At 44.2% G+C, this 22,500-nt stretch overlaps 1 protein-coding gene across 1 annotated transcript in view; it reads left to right on the top strand.

Moving 5' to 3' along the window:
• sorcs2 (sortilin-related VPS10 domain containing receptor 2) overlaps positions 1-22,500 on the top strand; it is a 228,044-nt gene that overhangs the window by 96,193 nt on the left and 109,351 nt on the right. Inside the window, exon 3 of the mRNA XM_076972128.1 lies at positions 12,239-12,338. Coding sequence (XP_076828243.1) covers positions 12,239-12,338 — 100 coding nt within the window. The remainder of the gene's footprint in view (positions 1-12,238; positions 12,339-22,500) is intronic.

Raw genomic sequence — 22,500 nt, 5'->3', positions numbered from 1 at the left:
TGTGTGTAACCTCGTGGTGTTGGGCTTTGATGGGTGTGTGTTTGTGTGTACCCTCGTGGTGTTGGGCTTTGATGGGTGTGTGTTTGTGTGTACCCTCGTGGTGTTGGGCTTTGATGGGTGTGTGTTTGTGTGTAACCTCGTGGTGTTGGGCTTTGATGGGTGTGTGTTTGTGTGTACCCTCGTGGTGTTGGGCTTTGATGGGTGTGTGTTTGTGTGTACCCTCGTGGTGTTGGGCTTTGATGGGTGTGTGTTTGTGTGTACCCTCGTGGTGTTGGGCTTTGATGGGTGTGTGTTTGTGTGTAACCTCGTGGTGTTGGGCTTTGATGGGTGTGTGTTTGTGTGTACCCTCGTGGTGTTGGGCTTTGATGTTTTCCTCTCAGGTTCTGCTCATATCTTTACACTAAAGAACAAAAACCTCTTTTCCCCAAACTGGATCCTTTACTTTCACACGTCTGTATGGTTTCATCATCTCATTACTGCATTACTTCATGTGTTGTAATGAAACGTAATGGAGTAACCACAGAGAGAGAGGGGGAGAGAGATGGAGAGAAATGGAGAAAAAGAGAGATGGAGAGAGGGAGAGATAGAGAGAGATGTGCAAGCAAGAGAGAGAGAGATGGGGTGAAAGAGAGAGAGAGATGGAGAGAGAGATAGAGAAGGATGGAGTGAAAGAGATAGAGATAGAGAGAGAGAGAGAGAGAGACAGAGAGAGAGAGAGAGAGAGAGAGAGAGAGAGAGAGAGAGAGAGAGAACAGTAGCAGTGATGGGTATGATTGGTATAATGGGCGAGGTACAGAAGTCTCTGTGCCCCAGTGTTGGTCATGAGGGTGTTATTGAGATAAATGCCCCTTTACTCTCCCCTCTCCCCTTAGTCATATGGGACACATGGGCTGTGTGTGTGTGTGTGTGTGTGTGTGTGTGTGTGTGTGTGTGTGTGTGTGTGTGTGTGTGTGTGTGTGTGTGTGTGTGTGTGTGTGTGTGTGTGTGTGTGTGTGTGTCTGTGTGTGTGCGCCTCTGAGAGCTAGAGACAGAAGGCAGCCCAAATCTGTAAAAATCATAAAAGCTACAAATGAACGTGTGTGTGTGTGTGTATGTCTGTGTGTATGTCTGTGTGTGTGTGTGTGTATGTCTGTGTGTGTGTCTGTGTGTGTGTATGTATGTGTGTGTCTGTGTGTGTGGGTAAGTGTGTGTGTCATCGTGTGTGTGTCTGTGTACGTGTAAGTGTGTGTGTGTGTGTCAGTGTGCACACGTCAGCGCTAAATGTTCAAAACATGACTTGAAGCTTTTCTGGGTGCTTATTTATACAGAACATTCAATAAAGTGCTGAAATGAATAATGTGATATGTGCTCACTCTCTGTGTGTGTGTGTGTGTGTGTGTGTGTGTGTGTGTGTCTAAGACTAGGATAGAGTTGTGTGTGTGTGTGTGTGTGTGTGTGTGTAAGACTAGGATAGAGTTGTGTGTGTGTGTGTGTGTGTGTGTGTGTGTGTGTGTGTGTGTCTAAGACTAGGATAGAGTTGTGTGTGTGTGTGTGTGTGTGTGTGTGTGTGTGTGTGTGTGTGTGTGTGTGTGTGTGTGTGTGTGTGTGTGTGTGTGTGTGTGTGTCCAGGATACTAAACCTGAACCAGGCTGCACATTTCACTGAACCAGGAACTCTGTAACCCTTCTTCACCTGTCTAGATCTCCAAGTGGAACTCTAGAGGTCTAGAATCTTAAACATTCTTAGTCTTAACCTTTGATCTCTAGGCCATCTAGCCCATCTTGTGGGCAGTTAAAAAGCCTTTCTCATGACCTGTCAAACATACAGTCCTGTCAAACCACTCCACCCTGTGAAACATAGTCCTGTCAAACTGTCCTGTAGGCATATTTACTGTAAGCTGTGCATAAAATCTCAAAAACTCTAAAAACCAGAATAATCTGTAAGCTGTGTTTAATAAACAAATGTTTCACTGCAGTGAGTAGCCAACCCAGAACTGAAGAAGTGACAGTTATCACACCCGTTTTACATATTATCACCGTTTGCATTAATTAGCACTGATGTGATGAAGCTCATTTGCTTTTTGACTAGTGTGTTTGATGCCATGGCGATTGCTATGCCAGGAATATCCCAGAATCCCAGTGGTTGGTTTTTCTGGGTGTGGAAGCAAAGCCTTGAACTTCATGGTGGTGTTGGTGAGATTTTTAATGACTTTGGGCTACGTGACTCAAGTAGACTGGGTTAAAGGTCAAAGGTTCAGAGAGTGCAGGAGTTCAGAACAAGACTCTTCAGATCTAACGCTAGGTCTTCCAAAGGCCGGTGTGAGCGATACATCTTCATCCAGCTCCTGATCCCTAAAGCAGGTAATCAAATACACTGATTGATTTGGGTTAGATTATTCAAATGCTGCAGATCACTGATTGATTTAGGTTTGGATTATATGTCTTTTGCTGGAACAGTGGTATAATGTGCTGACTCTGAATGCAAGTGTGTCTGAGCAGACCACCAAAATCAGGCAGGACACCAAACTCCAACCTGGCAGCAGTAACATGCCTCTCGACCAGCTTCATGGTTTAATATTTGGGGTCTGCAGCAGTCTGAAGGGTGTGCCTCTAAAGAGGCGTTCTGGGGAGCACCATGAAGAGCCAGGGTCATTAATTTGGCTGCAGGTTGTGATTTATGGGATCTGCTGACCTTCTCTTATTTCCTGGGTAATAAGGATACGTGAAGACCCTTGATAATGGCGGAGGCATGTCGTCTGATGGAGATTAATTGGACCCCGCGGTGTAATATAGGGGGTGTGTAAATTAATCAAGTATTACTTAATAACGCTAGTTGCCTACATGCTGTCTCTGGGAGAGAGAAAAAGAGAGTTGAGGATTTCGCACAGGACCTCACAGAAGGAATTTGAGATATTCTGCAATTTACAGTTACAATTCCAGAACATTCCAGTGTTCCAGAACATTTCAGTGTTCCAGGATTCCAGACACTCTTCCTTCGCTCACCGGAATCGAGTGTGTAGTCCATGCTGCCTACTGAGTGCCCTAGCCTTATTCCCTACAGCACGATTCAGTGTGTGCGCTGTCTTAATGGCTTCCTGTGTGGGAGGTGTTCCAGTGAGAAGCAGCGCTGACTCTAAAGTCCAGAGGGGTGAAACTCATAAGGGTCATAACAACGAGTTCAGAGACACTCAGAAAGATTCAGAAACACTGAAAACACTCAGAATGCCCAGAAACACTCTGAAACACTCAGAAAGGCTCCATTATTACATCAACACAGTATCTTGTTAGTTCTTTTTTCTTTATCATTCAGTGTCACTGAACAGTGACATTGAACACGTTTAGATACATGCGCTTCCGAAAAATTACCAAGCAAAACCTGGAGAAGCCCACACCAGGTCTGATTGGGTGTGGAATATGTCAGTGCTGTGTTACCATGGTAACTTCACAGTCTCTCACGCCCAGTAGACTTCACTTGGCTCCACCTTGAATTATGCTGAAGCCTCAAGGACGTGACCGCGTGTCAGTCACACTCAAGGACGTGACCGCGTGTCAGTCACACTCAAGGACGTGACCGCGTGTCAGTCACACTCAAGGACGTGACCGCGTGTCAGTCACTCTCAAGGACGTGACCGCGTGTCAGTCACTCTCAAGGATGTGACCGCGTGTCAGTCACTCTCAAGGACGTGACCGCGTGTCAGTCACTCTCAAGGACGTGACCGCGTGTCAGTCACTCTCAAGGACGTGACCGCGTGTCAGTCACACTCAAGGACGTGACCGCGGGTCAGCCACTCTCAGGGACGTGACCGCGGGTCAGCCACTCTCAGGGACGTGACCGCGGGTCAGCCACACTCAGGGACGTGACCGCGGGTCAGCCACACTCAGGGACGTGACCGCTTGTCAGTCACACTCAGGGACGTGACCGCTTGTCAGTCACACTCAGGGACGTGACCGTGTGTCAGTCACACTGAAGGACGTGAACGCGTGTCAGTCACACTGAAGGACGTGAACGCATGTCAGTCACACTGAAGGACGTGACTGTGGGTCTTGTATTATTCAAGTGCAATTATACTTGAATAAAAATGAATAGGCCACAACAATCCTATTTTTTTTTACACTTCTAATTTTAGTATATTAAAGTATTATTATAAGCATTAAACTAAAGCGTTTAACGTTTTGAACCTTTCTGCTTGAAAGATGAGACAACATATTAAAACTCTCAGCTTACATCAGCAGCAAAAATAAATAAAATCACCTTAATAAACATTTTAAAAAATAAGTCTGCTTGAGGTCACATTCAAATCCAAAAAATAAAAACATCAGCGCATCAATCAACTGAACAAGTAATTGTTACTAAAAATAGAGTTTTAGAATACTGTTGAAATACAGGAGACAGTGCTGATACATAGATGTTAGAGTTTCAGTTCCCCATAAGTATTATGAATATGATGGGTGCTGAACCAGTGGGCGTTTAAATACTCCACAAATAGACGAGTCTTCAGTGTAGAGTGCTAGGCTACCGTCTGGGAGCAGGACACAGACTAGAATCCCAGTGCTTGTTTTCCATGAAATGTGAACATAGTATTGGAGTGTGAATTTTGGAAGACTGCTGTGTTCTAGATCAGTTGCAGTGGTCTGATGGCCTGAGGACCATCAAACAGCAAGTTGCAGTAGTTTAAGTGAAATGAAGACAGCCAAGCTCCCGGACATCTTCCTGTGAGAAAACCCTTTGTGTTACAACGTGGAAACCTGGATGACCTGGGCAGATTTGAAACATGAGTTGAGAATGATAACTGCTTGTCCAACGTTATACCCAGGTTACGAGCAACTTCAGGTGGCAATACCAGGGAGATCGTCAGGTGGCAATACCAGCGAGATCTCAAAGAAGACTGTGAGGTTCCTCGATACACCTGTAAACCTGAGTGCCAGAAGGTGGGAAGGAAATAATTAGGGTGTCGTCAGCATAGTAGTAGTGAGAGAAGTCATGAGAAAATATTATGTGACTATGAGAGCTAATATTCAAAGAGCAGAGGGCCTAGCACTGTGCCCTGGGGTACACCAGTGGAGAGGACCAGCCCTTCATCATTTCTATGCAGCCATGAAATCATTTCTATGCAGAACAAGTCACATCATGGCTGGCGAGAGCAGAGAGGAGGATGTTGTGGTTTAATGTGTCAAAGGCTGCCAAAATGTCCAGAAGAATTAAGGCAGATGACAGTTTGCAGGCCTGACAGCAGGATGCTTCGCTGCCATTGCCGTGAGGGCTGTTTCTGTTGAATGTGCCGGGTTGTGGCCAAACTGATTGGGTTTGTGGAGCTGTTTTGGGTGAGGGGAAGATCATTAATTGTAAGCTGCTCATTCAACTTTTGAATGTATTGATCAAACATTCAGTAATGTTTCCAAATATGTGTAATGTCTGTTGAAAATAATGTCTGGATGAAATAATGAAAGTGCCTTTATGAGCCTTCAGATGTTCAGATGGTCTTTCAGTGTCTCACACAGCATGACAGTCAGACACACATCACACTTCAGACACAGACACACCACATTTCAGACACAGTAAGACACTCATCACACTTCAGATACAGACACACATTAAACTTCAGACACAGACACACGTCACACTTCAGAGACACGCGTCACACTTCAGAGACACGCGTCACACTTCAGAGACACGCGTCACACTTCAGAGACACGCGTCACACTTCAGAGACACGCGTCACACTTCAATTAATGAGACACATATCACACTTCAATTAATCAGATACATATCACAATTCAATTAATCAGACACATATCCAGTGTTGCGAATAACGCCGTTAAAAATAACGGCGTTAGGTAACGGCGTCATTTTGTTAGTAACGGGATAATATAATTAATTACTTTTCCTGTCGTTACAACGCCGTTGACGTTACTGGTCATTAAAAGCGGTGCGTTACTATATATTGATATACTAACAGTAATGCGAGTAATCTCTCTCCCTGAGATCTCCCTCTTTCCTCTTCAGATCTCCCTTTCTCTCCCTCAGATCTCCTTCAGATCTCCCTCTCTCCCTCAAATCTCCCTCTCTCTCCCTCAGATCTCCTTCAGATCTCCCTTTCTCTCTCCCTCAGATCTCCCTCTCTCTCCTTCAGATCTCCCTTTCTCTCTCCCTCAGATCTCCCTCTCTCTCCTTCAGATCTCCCTTTCTCTCTCCCTCAGATCTCCCTCTCTCTCCTTCAGATCTCCCTTTCTCTCTCCTTCAGATCTCCCTCTATCTCCCTCAGATCTCCCTTTCTCTCCCTCAGATCTCCCTATCTCTCTCCCTCAGATCTCCCTTTCTCTCCCTCAGATCTCCCTATCTCTCTCCCTCAGATCTCTCTCTCTCTCCCTCAGATCTCCCTTTCTCTCCCTCAGATCTCCCTCTCTCTCCCTCAGATCTCCCTCTCTCTCCCTCAGATCTCCCTCTCTCTCCCTCAGATCTCCCTTTCTCTCCCTCAGATCTCCCTCTCTCTCCTTCAGATCTCCCTCTCTCTCCTTCAGATCTCCCTCTCTCTCCTTCAGATCTCCCTATCTCTCCCTCAGATCTCCCTCTTTCTCCCTCAGATCTCCCTCTCTCTCCTTCAGATCTCCCTCTCTCTCCTTCAGATCTCCCTCTCTCCTTCAGATCTCCCTCTCTCTCCATCTCTCTCTCCCTCAGATCTCCCTCTCTCTCTCCCTCAGATCTCCCTCAGATCTCCCTATCTCTCCCTCAGTCTCCTGTAACACACTCTACCAGAACACATCAGACCTTCTCATATGTGGCAAAACAAAGATTTTTGGTTTTGTTGCTGCTAAAACATTGTCCAGCACTAAACACTTAGCCTACTTTTAATCAAAACAACACTTACAATATACAAAAAATGGCTGATTAAATATAAGAACACTACAAGTGCCCTCATTAACATTATGTATTAGGTCACTTTCAGCAAAGATAATACTGAAGCAGAAGGCCACAAAGCCTACATTACCCACGTTCCTCAGAAGCGAAAGCTAGGTCCTGTTGTGCTACCCCTCTTACACAATCATTTATTAAGAATGAGTTGAATTTGATGAAAGTAGGTTAATTAGAAACTGAAACCACAGGACACTAATTTCTCATCTAGCATGTTTAATCTCCATCCTTCTCTCCCTCTGCTCTCCTGCCCTCTTTCACTCTGTCCTTTCTGTCGATCTGTTAGTGCTGACCGCTAATTGCTGCTGTGAAATGAGTCTGATTAAGCTAGCATCATTAGCACCATCGTTTGGCAATGCAAGTGAAGCCAGCACTACACAATCTTTCACATTTTATTAGTAATGTCATGCCCCCCCTCCCCCCCCCCCCCCCCCCCCACCAGGGGTTTACTGTATTGGGTCTGATGCACCAGCCAGTCTGCTGCTGATCTCAGAACAGTTTGTGTCTGTGTGGAGGCTCTGGCTGTTGAGCCTGCCTGAGTGAATGCTTTATTTATTCCACTATAAAAGGCATGTGGAATTGTCCAGTCCACTGAGGCGGGGCCAAGCTGCTCAAGCCGCCTCCCCTTGTGTGTGTGGTCTGGCCCACTGTGGTCCGGCCCACAGCCAAGCTGCTCAACCCGCCTCTCCTCATGTGTTTAGTGTTGCCAACTTAGCGACTTTGTCGCTATATTTAGCGACTTTTCAGACCCTCTAGCGACTTTTTGTAGTAAAACGTGACTAGCGACAAATCTAGCGACGTTTTGTGGTGTTATTGGAGACTTTTGGAGACTCTGAACAAACACGTTCTTTAGTTGCTGTCCTCTGGGCCGTGCTGCCGTGAGCCCCGCCCACAACACTCAGTGCAGTCTCACACTCAGAGCAGACCCTCACCGCTCCACGTCCACACTGCACATGAACTGCGCATGCCCAAAGGTGCCGCTGACGGGGGATGTAAATATAAATGGTTTAGTCTTCAGTGAGACACGAAAATAAATCACTGCATTTACCTCACACAGTCTCTGTCATTCTTCACCTCATTCACCACGTAGCCGATCACTCGACTCGTCCACAGTGCATCTCTGTGAAAGCTAAACATCTAGCTTAAACATTTAAGCTAACTCTCCACAGTAGGGTTGCCACCTAGGTCTGACAAAAAACAAGGACACTGTCATACTGACACAGGCACAGGGTGGCGAGTGTAATCTGTTGACGGGGGGGTGGCGAACGTAAGTTGTTGAGCGGGGAGGGGGGCGGCGAACATAAAACGTTACCGGAGGGGTTTAAAATGAACACAGCGAGAGAAAAAAAACAGATTTAAAGTGTGCAGAAACAGTCTGAATCGTGGTTTGAACTACCCTAGTTTTTTGGCCGGGACCGAATAAAAAGAAGAAAAACCGGGACAAAACGGGACAGCCCGGGAAAACCGGGACAGGCACGTGAAAACCGGGACAGGTGGCAACACTACTCCACAGTGTGTGCGTCTCTGTGAAAGCTAAACATCTAGCTAACTTGCTCATCATGTCTCACTCTAAACTCTATTCTCAAAAATACAGGAAATAGTGGGAATCAAATCCTGAATTATAAAGGCTGGTTGAAGCCATGTATTGGAGATAATACACGGGCATACTGCCTGTATTGTAAGGTTGATTTCTATGCCAACTAGTTCCTGCTGCTACTCATATACTAACATTTAACAACACAGCAAAAAACTATTTATGTAATTTAGGTAAAAATGATTTATACAAAGCATTAAAGTCATGTAGTTCTTTTGAGAAGTGACTGCCTATTTCAAAGACAACAGATGTTGTTCATTTGTAGTTCTAACATATTTAGGGTGTTTTTTACTCACTTTTTTCTCTCCCAACATTATTCATTTACAGCTTCAAAAAACATTTATTATGCAAATTAAGTGATGGCGTCATTTAGCGACTTCTAGCGACTTTTAGGACAACCAATAGCGACTTTCCTTACTGAGGAGTTGGCAACAGTGCATGTGTTTGGTCCAGCAGCACTCACTGGAGACTGCACTGTTGTAGTTTGTTTGGAGCTACCCTTGGAGACATGGAACCAGAGACTGTTGTAGTTTGTTTGGAGCTACCCTTGGAGACATGGAACCAGAGACTGTTTTTTAGCAAAACCAACTTTCTTGTGGAATCTGCTAAACAGTAAAAACAACAAGAAACAAACACCTGCTAAAAGCTTGCTAACTCTTAAGCTAGCAACAGGTTGTTAGCATCAGGCTAAATCAATGGAATTTTTCGATAAATTTAACCACTCATTTTAGTATGCAGTGCATAGCTCAGTAAACATTTTCAGTACCTGCTTCAGTACAGTTTCAGAAAAGTTTCAGTACAGTGCATTAGCAGTAGGTTTATACAGTCTTGACCCTTAGGCTCTCAGTTTGTTGGTGTCCTTCTCCTCCGTGAAATCTCAGTGGTGTGTCTGTGTGTAGCTGTCAGAGTTGGTTTTGGTAATCAGGGTTGATGTACGGTGTGTGTGTTCTCTGTGCTGAGGTCTGGAGAGCAGAGGTGTGCTCGTTTTGGAAGCTTTGGCTTCCATTTTTTTTTATCAGTCCTGGAACCCTCCACACACTCTCACGTTGTACTAGAACCCTCCACACACTGTCACGTTGTACTGGAACCCTCCACACACTCTCACGTTGTACTAGAACCCTCCACACACTCTCACGTTGTACTAGAACCCTCCACACACACTCACGTTGTACTGGAACCCTCCACACACACTCATGTTGTACTGGAACCCTCCACACACACTCAAGTTGTACTACAACACTCCACACACTCTCAAGTTGTACTACAACACTCCACACACTTCACGTTGTACTAGACCCTTCACACACTCACGTTGTACTAAAACAATCCACACACTCTCAAGTTGGTACTGGAACAATCCATAAACACTAAGATTCGGATCCTATCCTAGAGTACTTAGTGATTGTTTGTAATGATTTATAAGGGTATGTAAGGGATTGTAAGGTTTTGTAAGGATATATTAGGGTTTGAAAATGTTTGTAAGGGTATGTAAGGTTATTGTAAGCCTTTGTAAGGGTTTGTAAGGGTATCTAGGGGTATGTAAGTATATGTAAGGGTATGTAAGCGTTTGTAAGGGTTTTTAAGGGTTTGTAAGGTTTAATAAAGGTTTGTAAGCATATGTGTTTGTAAGGGTATATTAGGGTTTGTAAATGTTTGTAAGGGTATGTAAGGATATTGTAAGCCTTTGTAAGGATATTGTAAGTGTTTGTAAAGATATTGTAATGATATTGTAAGGGTATGTAAGGATATTGTAAGTGTATGTAAGTGTTTGTAAGGGTATGTAAGTGTTTGTAAAGATATTGTAAGGATACTGTAAGGGTATGTAAGGATATTGTAAGGGTATGTAAGGGTTTGTAATGATATTGTAAGTGTTTGTAAAGATATTGTAATGATATTGTTAGGGTATGTAAGTGTAAGGGTATGTAAGGATATTGTAAGGGTTTGTAAGGGTATGTAAGGGTTTGTAAGGATATTGTAAGTGTTTGTAAAGATATTGTAATGATATTGTAAGGGTATGTAAGGATATTGTAAGGGTATGCAAGTGTTTGTAAGGATATTGTAAGTGTTTGTAAAGATATTGTAAGGGTATGTAAGGATATTGTAAGGGTATGTAAGGATATTATAAGGATATTTTAGTGTTTGTAAAGATATTGTAAGGGTATGTAAGGATATTGTAAGGGTTTGTAAGGATATTGTAAAGATATTGTAAGTGTTTGTAAAGATATTGTAAGGATATTGTAAGGGTTTGTAAGGATATTGTAAGGATATTTTAAGTGTTTGTAAAGACATTGTAAGGGTATGTAAGGATATTGTAAGTGTTTGTAAAGATATTGTAAGGGTATGTAAGGGTTTATAAGGGTATGTAAGTGTTTGTAAAGATATTGTAAGGGTATGTAAGGGTGTCTAAGTGTTTCTCTCCAGGGCTGCAGTAGACTTGGTGCTGTGTGCCTCATGTCTTCTCCACCATGGTGGCTACTCTCCTTTACATCACCACTGCATGTGCACAGCTCCTTCTGTTTCTCCCTCTGCCCAGTGCAAAACAAAATTGGTTATGATTTTATGTTTTTTTAAGCGTAAAGACTGCCTTCTCCTCAGGAGATCAAAGACAAAGAAGTTTCCTTTCTCCTTCGTCTGTCTGTTTTCTCTCTCTCTCTCTCTCTCCCTCTCTTTGTTTTTCTCTCACTCTCTCTCCCTGTCTGTGTAGGTCTGCATTGTTCAGATTAACCAGCTTTGTTGGCTGAGGGCGAGATCAGGGTTGAAATGCTCTCAGTGCCTGTGGGGAATTTCTCCTCTGTGCAGATGTGTGTGGGTGCATGTATATGTGCTATATGTAGATCTGTGTATATGCTGTGTATGTGCTGTGTGTGGTTCTGTGTGTACTGTGTGTGTGCTTTGTGTGGGTCTGTGTGTGTGCTTTGTGTGGGTCTGTGTGTGTGTCTACACAACAAAGCATGAAAACTCCTTTGAGCAGAAGATACAGCTTTTGCATTTGCTGTAAAAAGCAAAAGCTCTTAGCCTTTTATAAATTTGAGAATTCCAGTCTGATTGTAAACATCTGTGGTATGAATTTAGATCCAGTTTAAACCCACACTGCCTCTGTTGCCCAGTGATGCGGAGAGAGCCTGGAGAATCATAGTAAACATGGCTGACTGTGTCAGTGCCAGACTCCTCTCTGACTCCATGCTAGCTCCGCCCCTCTCTGACCCCCTGCTAGCCCCACCCCCTTCTGAACCCCTGCTAGCCCCGCCCCTCTCCTGTCTGATGTGGTCTGCCAAGGGGGAAGGTGTCTAAGAACCAGCACAAAGTTGCATCTTTCTCTGGCTACATCCCTCAAACCCACGTGGACCTGGAGCGATTAGATCTGACACCAGTCTCTCCGACCAGCAGCCACACTGGTCCAGGGGTCACAGTGCTCTACAGGCTGTTTTAGAGGCTGTTTTTAAAATGCATGTAGAATTATCTCTGTGCTTTGAAAAACACCTTTTCTCTACTTTTCTCTACTCACAGTAAAAGTGATGAGAGAAAATGTTTTTGTGGGCAGAGTGATCTGATGAGTCATACCTCTGTTGTGGCTTATTATCATAATTATGTTTTGAAGGTAATTGAAGGTTGAGGAGATGATTTCGTGTGATCTGGAGACTATACTGCACATCTGAATCTGTTTATTTTCTCTCTCCCCCTCTTTCTCTCTTCATCCTCCCCTCCTCATCTTTCCCTCTCCATCTTCCCTCTCTCCATCTCTTTCTCTCTCTGTAGGTCCAGTGATTATGGTACCACTTATACGAAACTCAACCTGATGCCTGGAACGACCATCATAGTGACGAATTTCTACATTTGTCCCAGTAATAAGAAGAAGGTAGGAACACTGCAGTGGAGAATTCTTCTCTATGGTTGCCAACATTCACTGACTGACCAATACTATTATTTACCTGAATCCCAAACAACGATGTCCTTGTCAACACCAGCCCTGCAAAACAACTCCACCACTTTCCAAACAATACCTGCATTCTAATGATTCCTGGTGGCTGTAGAAAGTTCCTGAAATTATTCCAGTTCCAGAAGCACTGACCTACATGAGCCAGCATGAATGAGTGAGAGCCTTCTAGAGAATCACCCCATCACACCCCATCACAGCTCACCACACCCCATCACACTCAATCACAGCTCATCACACCCCATCATAAGCAAATCACACCCCAATAATACCCCATCATAGCCTATCACACTCCATCACAGCCCATTTGTGCTGGTTGGTGTTTGTGCTGATCGGTGTTTGTGTTGGTGTTTGTGCTGATCGGTGTTTGTGTTGGTGTTTGTGCTGATCGGTGTTTGTGTTGGTGTTTGTGCTGGTGTTTGTGCTGATCGGTGTTTGTGTTGGTGTTTGTGCTGGTGTTTGTGCTGATCGGTGTTTGTGTTGGTGTTTGTGCTGGTGTTTGTGCTGATCGGTGTTTGTGTTGGTGTTTGTTGGAGAATGTTGGTCTATGTTCCAGCCCTGCTGGAGTCTTCTGCCACCACACTGGCCAAGGCCCAGCTACCAGATGGCAGAAGCCTCCAGTGTCTTCTGGCTGTCCTCATAAGCACAGCTAGAAGTGAGTTTTGTACAGTTCTCATAGGAGAAATGGAAAGTGTGTGTTTCACGCCATTCTGACCTGTGGCAGCCGAAAGTGTGTGTTTGACGCAGGATGTGGACACGGCTGCTACAGTCTTAGCTGAGCTTAGGACCCGGTTCCCCAGAGACCGGTGTCCGGGCCCACGGCCATCGGGGTGCTGTGGGAGTTCCACCCCTACACCCTGTCACACCTGCCTGATTCAACAGCCTAATCTCAGTCCCACACATGAAACCACAGGTTTGAAACACTCCATTCAGGTTCACATTCACAGTTCAATCAGAAGTAACAACAAACACAGAGTGTGGCAGTGGCCATCACTCAGGGTTCCTCCTCTCTGTACAGCTGTCATGGCTGACTTGCTAGTGTGTGTCTCACTCTGTTCAGCCTGCAACTCAGACACTGTGTGTGTGTGTGTGTGTGTGTGTGTGTGTGTGTGTGTCCAACATGTCCAACCCAGACACTGTGTGTGTGAACATATCCAAAGTCACACATACAAAAACAAACTCCATATTTCATGTTGCAGTGGTCATGTGGTACACGGTGATGAATCTCTGTCAGTTCACATAGCAACACTGACTGTGATTAGCATGCAAGGGTATGTGTGTGTGTATATATATGTGTGTGTGTATATATATATATATATGTGTATGTGTGTGTGTGTGTGTGTGTGTGTGTGTGTGTGTGTGTGTGTGTGTGTGTGTGTGTGTGTGTGTGTGTCTGTGTGTGTGTATGTATATATATATATGTGTGTGTGTGTGTATGTATATATATATATATATGTGTGTGTGTGTGTGTGTGTGTGTGTCTGTGTGTGTGTATATATATATATATATGTATAGAAGATCGACTGCAAGACATACTCTTTTAAAAATAGGTGAGGAGGTTCCAGGCCATCAATAAATCAGCACACACACACACACACACACACACACACACACACATACACATATATATATATATATATATATATATATATATATGTGTGTGTGTGTGTGTGTGTGTGTGTGTGTGTGTGTGTGTGTGTGCTGATTTATTGATGGCCTGGAACCTCCTCACCTATTTTTAAAAGAGTATGTCTTGTAGTCGATCTTCTGTCTGAGCTGATCACAGTTATTGATTTCCATTGCAAACTGTGATTTTCAGATTATTATAATTCAATTATACACACAAACACCCACATTCCTTTTCTACCTTACACGAACATGATTTCACACACACACACACACACACACACACACACACACACACACACACACACACACACACACACACACACACACACACACACACACACACACATACACAGGTATTTAGGTGTAGGTCTGTTGTTTTTCTTCAGTTGTCAGTTTGGTGATCTTTGATGTTTTGATGTGAGAGTGAGAGAGAGGAGTGAGAGGAGCAAGAGAGTGTGAGACAGGAGTGAGAGAGTGTGAGTGAGAGAGTGTGAGTGAGAGAGTGTGAGTGAGAGAGTGTGAGTGAGAGAGTGTGAGTGAGAGAGTGAGAGAGTGAGAGAGTGAGAGAGTGAGAGAGTGAGAGTGTGAGAGTGTGAGTGAGAGAGTGTGAGTGAGAGAGTGTGAGTGAGAGAGTGTGAGTGAGATGAGTGAGAGAGTGAGAAAGAGAAGTGAGAGCGCGAGAGGAGTGAGAGAGAGGAGTGATAGTGTGATGGAGAGGAGTGAGAGAGTGTGTGAGAGTATAACTTTATAATAACACTCTTTTTATGTATTATTTGACCTTCATTAACTCATTAGCATATCTGCATACCATAAAAAATGTTCCATTTAAAACCACCCCCCCCCCCCCCCCCCCCCCAATGTTCCTGTGTTTATAATCCAGCCTGATGAGCTGCAGCAGCAGATTAGGTGGGAGATTGTGAGTGTCTGCCTCCTCTCAGTCTCAACACAAAGCTCAACTAGCTGTGACCGAGTGCTTAAGGAAGCCATTTAATTTCAAGCAGGACAGATTTCACCCCCTTTGTCCCCCGTTATCTGGCGCTGGGTGCCGGGTGTAAGTAATTATGGCAGGAGAAATGTGTTCCGAGACGGAGATAGTGCGGCGGTTCGTTAAAACGACCTTCAGAATAGGAATGAGACTGCAGGACGCCCGTGTTCCTCCACAGCAGCAGAACCGGCCGGCAGCTGCACAAACTCTTCCGAAACAAGAAGATCTGCTTCATTGTGTTTATTGATATCGTGTGGATGTATTGATCTGTCAAACAATTCCACTTGGTTCGTATTAATTTGGTTTGTAGCAATGAGCTGCACTAATGAAGACAAATGAGCTTTTCTCATGTGTAGTTTAAGTTCCAAAGTGAAAGCAGGGAAAGAGGAATGTCTGGAAGTCAAAGTGAAGCTTCCATAAAGCATAACAATTAGCAGCCTCTCGTGCTAAGTTTGCTCTAGAGTTTGTGTCCAGATCCTCTGGATCTGAAAACCACCACCAGTGTCCAGATGACCACCACCACCAGTGTCCAGAACACCACCAGTGTCCAGATGACCACCACCAGTGTCCAGCACCTGTGCTTCTCCAACACTGTGATCAGAATCTCTCCCATGTTATGCAGTAAAAATGAACATGTATTCCTGATCAGTATTCTGAAAAGCTGTGATAATTCAGTGTGAGTTTAATAATTGATGCCCTGTCAGTGTTCTAACTCTTTTTAGAAGAGTTAGAGTTTTTGCTTCTTGGTGAAGCAATTCTATTCTCTCACTTTGGAATTCAACATGTGTAACTCTTTCAACATGAGGCTTGTTGTAGCTTAAAGATCAAAAGCCCCACCAGTTTGAGACTCTACTGATACCCAGTTCACCCAGTTCACATCAGGACACAGAGAGGCTTCAGCTTTGATACAGATCTCTCAGCCCAGAGAGTCAGACCCATCTGACACGGGTTTCAGACGCCTCCACCGTTTGTGCTGGGGAGAAGGTTAAGATGAGTTTTGATGAGAAAAGACAAAGGAGCAAAACGGGCAAGACGGGTTAATGGTCCAAAGTATCGAGAGCAGAGAAGACCTACTTAAGGGTATTTCAGCAGTTAAGATACTGGACTAGTAATCAGAAGGTTGACTGTTCAAGCCCCATAATTGACAGGTGGCACTGCTGAGCCATTAATTAACTGTGAGCTGACACTGTACTTTGTGACGAATGTAAGGTTTGTTGGAGAAAAGTGTCTGGTAAATAGCATAAATGTAAGCTTCAATTATATGATTCAGAAAAACTGTGGAGTGGGTGTGGACATCTTGCAGTGGGTGTGGACATCTTGCAGTGGGTGTGGACATTGTGCAGTGGGTGTGGACATTGTGCAGTGGGTGTGGACATTGTGCAGTGGGTGTGGACATTGTGCAGTGGGTGTGGACATCGTGCAGTGGGTGTGGACATCATACTCATCTGGAACTTCTTAAAGAAAATTAGGATTAATCTGAAATTGTTTTTCCATTAGCAGTACAACATATTCTAGGAAGCAGTATCCAGAACAGTGTCCAGCACAGTGTCCAACACCTCCCGATCCAAAATAAATACTGTATTATAAACAAATAGAGAACATAACACGTTGTGTTTTGAAGCCCTGCAGGGTAGACTCTCTCAGCTCTGAACATGACCAATTACGCTTTTTATATCCATGTGTTCAGCTGTGTTTAAGTTTTAGAGATTGTTTCTTGGTTAATTGGGCCTTTAATCCATAAAGAGATTTTAATTAGTCTGTAATTCATGTAAAACACACACACACACACACACACACACACACACACACACACACACACACACACACACACACACACACACACACACACACACACACACACACTTTTCACATTTCATATATAGCCTAAAAGGAACCCAGTCATCTGCACTGTTTAGATGGCATAATACACTTCTTGGTGGAAATACATAGAATGTGTGTGTAGATGATCACGTGTGGCTGTGTATGTGTGTGTGTGTGTGTGTGTGTGTGTTTCAGTATGTGTGTGTGTGTAATTCAATATGCGTGTGTGTTTCAGTATTAGTGTGTGTTTCAGTAGGAACATGTACTTATAATTTGTAAACACTGTCTTAAAATACTGAAAATAAATTTCTCATGTTCATTGGCTATTACGAAGATTAGTGGACATTTATTTAATAAGAGATTAGTGGACATTTATTTAATAAGAGATTAGTGGATATTTATTTAATAAGAGATTAGTGGATATTTATATTTATATGTTGGATACATATGCATTCATAAACACATGGGCACATTCACACAAATCTAATAATATGTGTTAAAAGTGTGTTGGTAAATATGGAAATTTATGAGCACTATTAATTTTTTTTTATAGTGGAGTACTTTGCATTTTCCTCTCCTACTAAGGGCCTGTTTACATGAGACAGATGTTAATATTACAGCGTCCGAGATCTTCCTGGACTTCTTGGGATCTTGGTTGTTTCATATTGGTTAGTGGCTCACCAGACCTCAACAGCCCCCCTTCCCACAAACCCCCCATCCCACGACCCCCAACGCTACAGTTCCACCAGGTAGTACGATCCCTTCAGTTCTAACTACTCATCCTCTCCTTGTTATCAGCAGACCACACTTATCCAGTCTGAATGAGATTCTGATACTGCTGTATATTCTATTGAGATGGATCATTGAGTCGATGTCTCATGTCCTGGTGAGATGGATCAGTGAGTCAATGTCTCATGTCCTGGTGAGATGGATCAGTGAGTCGATGTCTCGTATCCTGGTGAGATGGATCAGTGTGTCGATGTCTCGTATCCTGGTGAGATGGATCAGTGAGTCGATGTCTCATGTCCTAGTGAGATGGATCAGTGTGTTGATGTCTCATGTCCTGGTGAGATGGATCAGTGAATGGGTGTCTCATGTCCTAGTAAGATGGATCAGTGAATCGATGTCTCATGTCCTGGTGAGATGGATCAGTGAGTCAATGTCTCATGTCTCAGTGAGTCAGTGTCTCATGTCCTGGTGAGATGGATCAGTGGGTCAATGTCTCATGTCCTGGTGAGATGGCTCAGTGAGTCGATGTCTCATGTCCTGGTGAGATGGATCAGTGTGTTGATGTCTCATGTCCTAGTGAGATGGCTCAGTGAGTGGATGTCTCATGTCCTAGTAAGATGGATCAGTGAATCGATGTCTCATGTCCTGGTGAGATGGATCAGTGTGTTGATGTCTCATGTCCTGGTGAGATGGATCAGTGAGTGGGTGTCTCATGTCCTAGTAAGATGGATCAGTGAATCGATGTCTCATGTCCTGGTGAGATGGATCAGTGAGTCAATGTCTCATGTCCTGTGAGATGGATCAGTGAGTCAATGTCTCATATCCTGGTGAGATGGATCAGTGAGTCGATGTCTCATGTCCTGGTGAGATGGTTCAGTGAGTGGATGTCTCATGTCCTGGTGAGATGGATCAGTGTGTTGATGTCTCATGTCCTGGTGAGATGGATCAGTGTGTTGATGTCTCATGTCCTGGTGAGATGGATCAGTGAGTCGATGTCTCATGTCCTGGTGAGATGGATCAGTGAGTCGATGTCTCATGTCCTGGTGAGATGGATCAGTGAGTCGATGTCTCATGTCCTAGTGAGATGGATCAGTGTGTTGATGTCTCATGTCCTGGTGAGATGGATCAGTGAGTGGGTGTCTCATGTCCTAGTAAGATGGATCAGTGAATCGATGTCTCATGTCCTGGTGAGATGAATCAGTGAGTCAATGTCTCATGTCTCAGTGAGTCAGTGTCTCATGTCCTGGTGAGATGGATCAGTGAGTCAATGTCTCATGTCCTGGTGAGATGGATCAGTGAGTCAATGTCTTGTCCTGGTGAGATGGATCAGTGTGTTGATGTCTCATGTCCTGGTGAGATGGATCAGTGAGTCGATGTCTCATGTCCTGGTGAGATGGATCAGTGAGTCGATGTCTCATGTCCTAGTGAGATGGATCAGTGAGTCGATGTCTTGTCCTGGTGAGATGGATCAGTGTGTTGATGTCTCATGTCCTGGTGAGATGGATCAGTGAGTGGATGTCTCATGTCCTAGTAAGATGGATCAGTGAGTCGATGTCTCATGTCCTGGTGAGATGGATCAGTGAGTGGATGTCTCATGTCCTAGTAAGATGGATCAGTGAGTCAATGTCTTGTCCTGGTGAGATGGATCAGTGTGTTGATGTCTCATGTCCTAGTAAGATGGATCAGTGAGTCGATGTCTCATGTCCTGGTGAGATGGATCAGTGAGTCGATGTCTCATGTCCTGGTGAGATGGATCAGTGAGTCGATGTCTTGTCCTGGTGAGATGGATCAGTGTGTTGATGTCTCATGTCCTGGTGAGATGGATCAGTGAGTGGATGTCTCATGTCCTAGTAAGATGGATCAGTGAGTCGATGTCTCATGTCCTGGTGAGATGGATCAGTGAGTGGATGTCTCATGTCCTAGTAAGATGGATCAGTGAGTCAATGTCTTGTCCTGGTGAAATGGATCAGTGTGTTGATGTCTCATGTCCTAGTAAGATGGATCAGTGAGTCGATGTCTCATGTCCTGGTGAGATGGATCAGTGAGTCGATGTCTCATGTCCTGGTGAGATGGATCAGTGAGTCGATGTCTCATGTCCTAGTGAGATGGATCAGTGAGTCGATGTCTTGTCCTGGTGAGATGGATCAGTGTGTTGATGTCTCATGTCCTGGTGAGATGGATCAGTGAGTCGATGTCTCATGTCCTAGTGAGATGGATCAGTGTGTTGATGTCTCATGTCCTGGTGAGATGGATCAGTGAGTGGGTGTCTCATGTCCTAGTAAGATGGATCAGTGAATCGATGTCTCATGTCCTGGTGAGATGAATCAGTGAGTCAATGTCTCATGTCTCAGTGAGTCAGTGTCTCATGTCCTGGTGAGATGGATCAGTGAGTCAATGTCTCATGTCCTGGTGAGATGGATCAGTGAGTCAATGTCTTGTCCTGGTGAGATGGATCAGTGTGTTGATGTCTCATGTCCTGGTGAGATGGATCAGTGAGTCGATGTCTCATGTCCTGGTGAGATGGATCAGTGAGTCGATGTCTCATGTCCTAGTGAGATGGATCAGTGAGTCGATGTCTTGTCCTGGTGAGATGGATCAGTGTGTTGATGTCTCATGTCCTGGTGAGATGGATCAGTGAGTGGATGTCTCATGTCCTAGTAAGATGGATCAGTGAGTCGATGTCTCATGTCCTGGTGAGATGGATCAGTGAGTGGATGTCTCATGTCCTAGTAAGATGGATCAGTGAGTCAATGTCTTGTCCTGGTGAGATGGATCAGTGTGTTGATGTCTCATGTCCTAGTAAGATGGATCAGTGAGTCGATGTCTCATGTCCTGGTGAGATGGATCAGTGAGTCGATGTCTCATGTCCTGGTGAGATGGATCAGTGAGTCGATGTCTTGTCCTGGTGAGATGGATCAGTGTGTTGATGTCTCATGTCCTGGTGAGATGGATCAGTGAGTGGATGTCTCATGTCCTAGTAAGATGGATCAGTGAGTCGATGTCTCATGTCCTGGTGAGATGGATCAGTGAGTGGATGTCTCATGTCCTAGTAAGATGGATCAGTGAGTCAATGTCTTGTCCTGGTGAAATGGATCAGTGTGTTGATGTCTCATGTCCTAGTAAGATGGATCAGTGAGTCGATGTCTCATGTCCTGGTGAGATGGATCAGTGAGTCGATGTCTCATGTCCTGGTGAGATGGATCAGTGAGTCGATGTCTCATGTCCTAGTGAGATGGATCAGTGAGTCGATGTCTTGTCCTGGTGAGATGGATCAGTGTGTTGATGTCTCGTTCTCTTCTGACATACAGTGTGATGTTATCCATGTAGAGGAGATGGTTGATGGCTGATGGTGGCTACATGGCCAGTTTCCCCAGCTACTCAGCAGTGGGTACAGCAGTGGGTACAGCAGTGGGGACAGCAGGGAAAGGGCCTGGTGAATCCCACACTTGATGTTGGCCTCTAGAGGTGTTGTCTTCTACTGGCCCACTGAGTTCCCGATCAAGTTCCAAGTTCAATGTTGGATACATGCCTGAACATGAGGAAGAATAGGAGTTCTGTGATTGATTGCTAATGCCTTTTAGGAATGCATGACACTTGAATAATAATAATAATAATATTTATTTGTATAGCACCTTTCATACATACATGCAACTCAAAGTGCTTTACAGTATAAATAAAAGAAACATAAAAAGGAGAAGACAAAAAGAAAATGTTAGAAGAAATTAAAGTAAAATAACATAAAATGTAAAAAAGTAAGTTAAACAATATAATAAAAAAGTAAAGTAAGTAAAACTAATTAAGATAAGTAAATATAAGAAGATAAAAATAAAATATTAAAATTAAAGATAAAAAGAAATAAATAAAGTGACAAATTATAAAATAATAGACTAGAGTTTCTTAACTAAAAGCAGATCTAAACAGGAAAGTTTTGAGACTGTTCTTGAAGCTTTGCAGGGATGAAATGCCTCTGAGCTCTTCAAGAAGAGAATTCCAGAGCTTTGGGCCATAGTGGCTAAAAGCACCCTCGCCAATCTTTAATCGGCATCTAGGAATCACCAGTAGATTACTGTTTGAAGACCTCAGAGACCTGACTGGAACATATCTAACCATCATTTCACTGAGGTAAAGAGGGGCAAGACAATGAAGACATTTAAAAACCATCACTAGAACCTTAAAATCTATCCTAAAGCTGACAGGTAACCAGTGCAGTGAGTGGAGTGCAGGTGTAATATGATCTCTCTTTCTCCTGCGGGTCAGGAGAACACACACACCATGCAGAACCTCACGTGAATGAATGTGCTCTGAAATATACTGGCCATGTCTGAATGGCATTTCATGGGGGCTCTGAGGTGGATTAGCCATGACTGGTAGATTGACGGAAATCTGAGATGAATTAATCACAGCCAGATAGTGCTGATGGTGTTTGTGGGTAGATTTGATCATGACTGAATGAGGGTGATGGAGCTCAGAGATAGATTGATGATGGTTTGGTGTGCCGGTGATGGCTCTGGGACAGATTTATCATGCCTGGCTGGAATTTATATGGGATTTTGGCTGCGGTTACTGACCTTGTTTCTTTCTACAAGTGTGTGTGTGTGTGTGTGTGTGTGTGTGTGTGTGTGTGTGTGTGTGTGTGTGTGTGTGTGTGTGTGTGTGTGTGTGTGTGTGTGAGAGAGAGAGAGAGAGAGAGATACACACATGCACAAACATGCACACAGACACACACACACAAACATGGACACACACACACACACACACACACACACACACACACACACAAGCAAACATAGACTCACGCACACAGATACCTCAACATGGACACACACACACACACACACACACACACTCTTGCCTTCACCTTGTCATTTCTGCTGAGTCCTCAAATTGGTTATTTTCTCCTGATGGCGGTGTGTGTGTGAG

Source organism: Brachyhypopomus gauderio, chromosome 14 (genome assembly GCF_052324685.1).
Source record: "Brachyhypopomus gauderio isolate BG-103 chromosome 14, BGAUD_0.2, whole genome shotgun sequence".
Lineage (NCBI taxonomy): Eukaryota > Metazoa > Chordata > Actinopteri > Gymnotiformes > Hypopomidae > Brachyhypopomus > Brachyhypopomus gauderio.
Note: the sequence above shows the minus strand (reverse complement) of the source record. Positions and strands in the feature narration are given on the sequence as shown.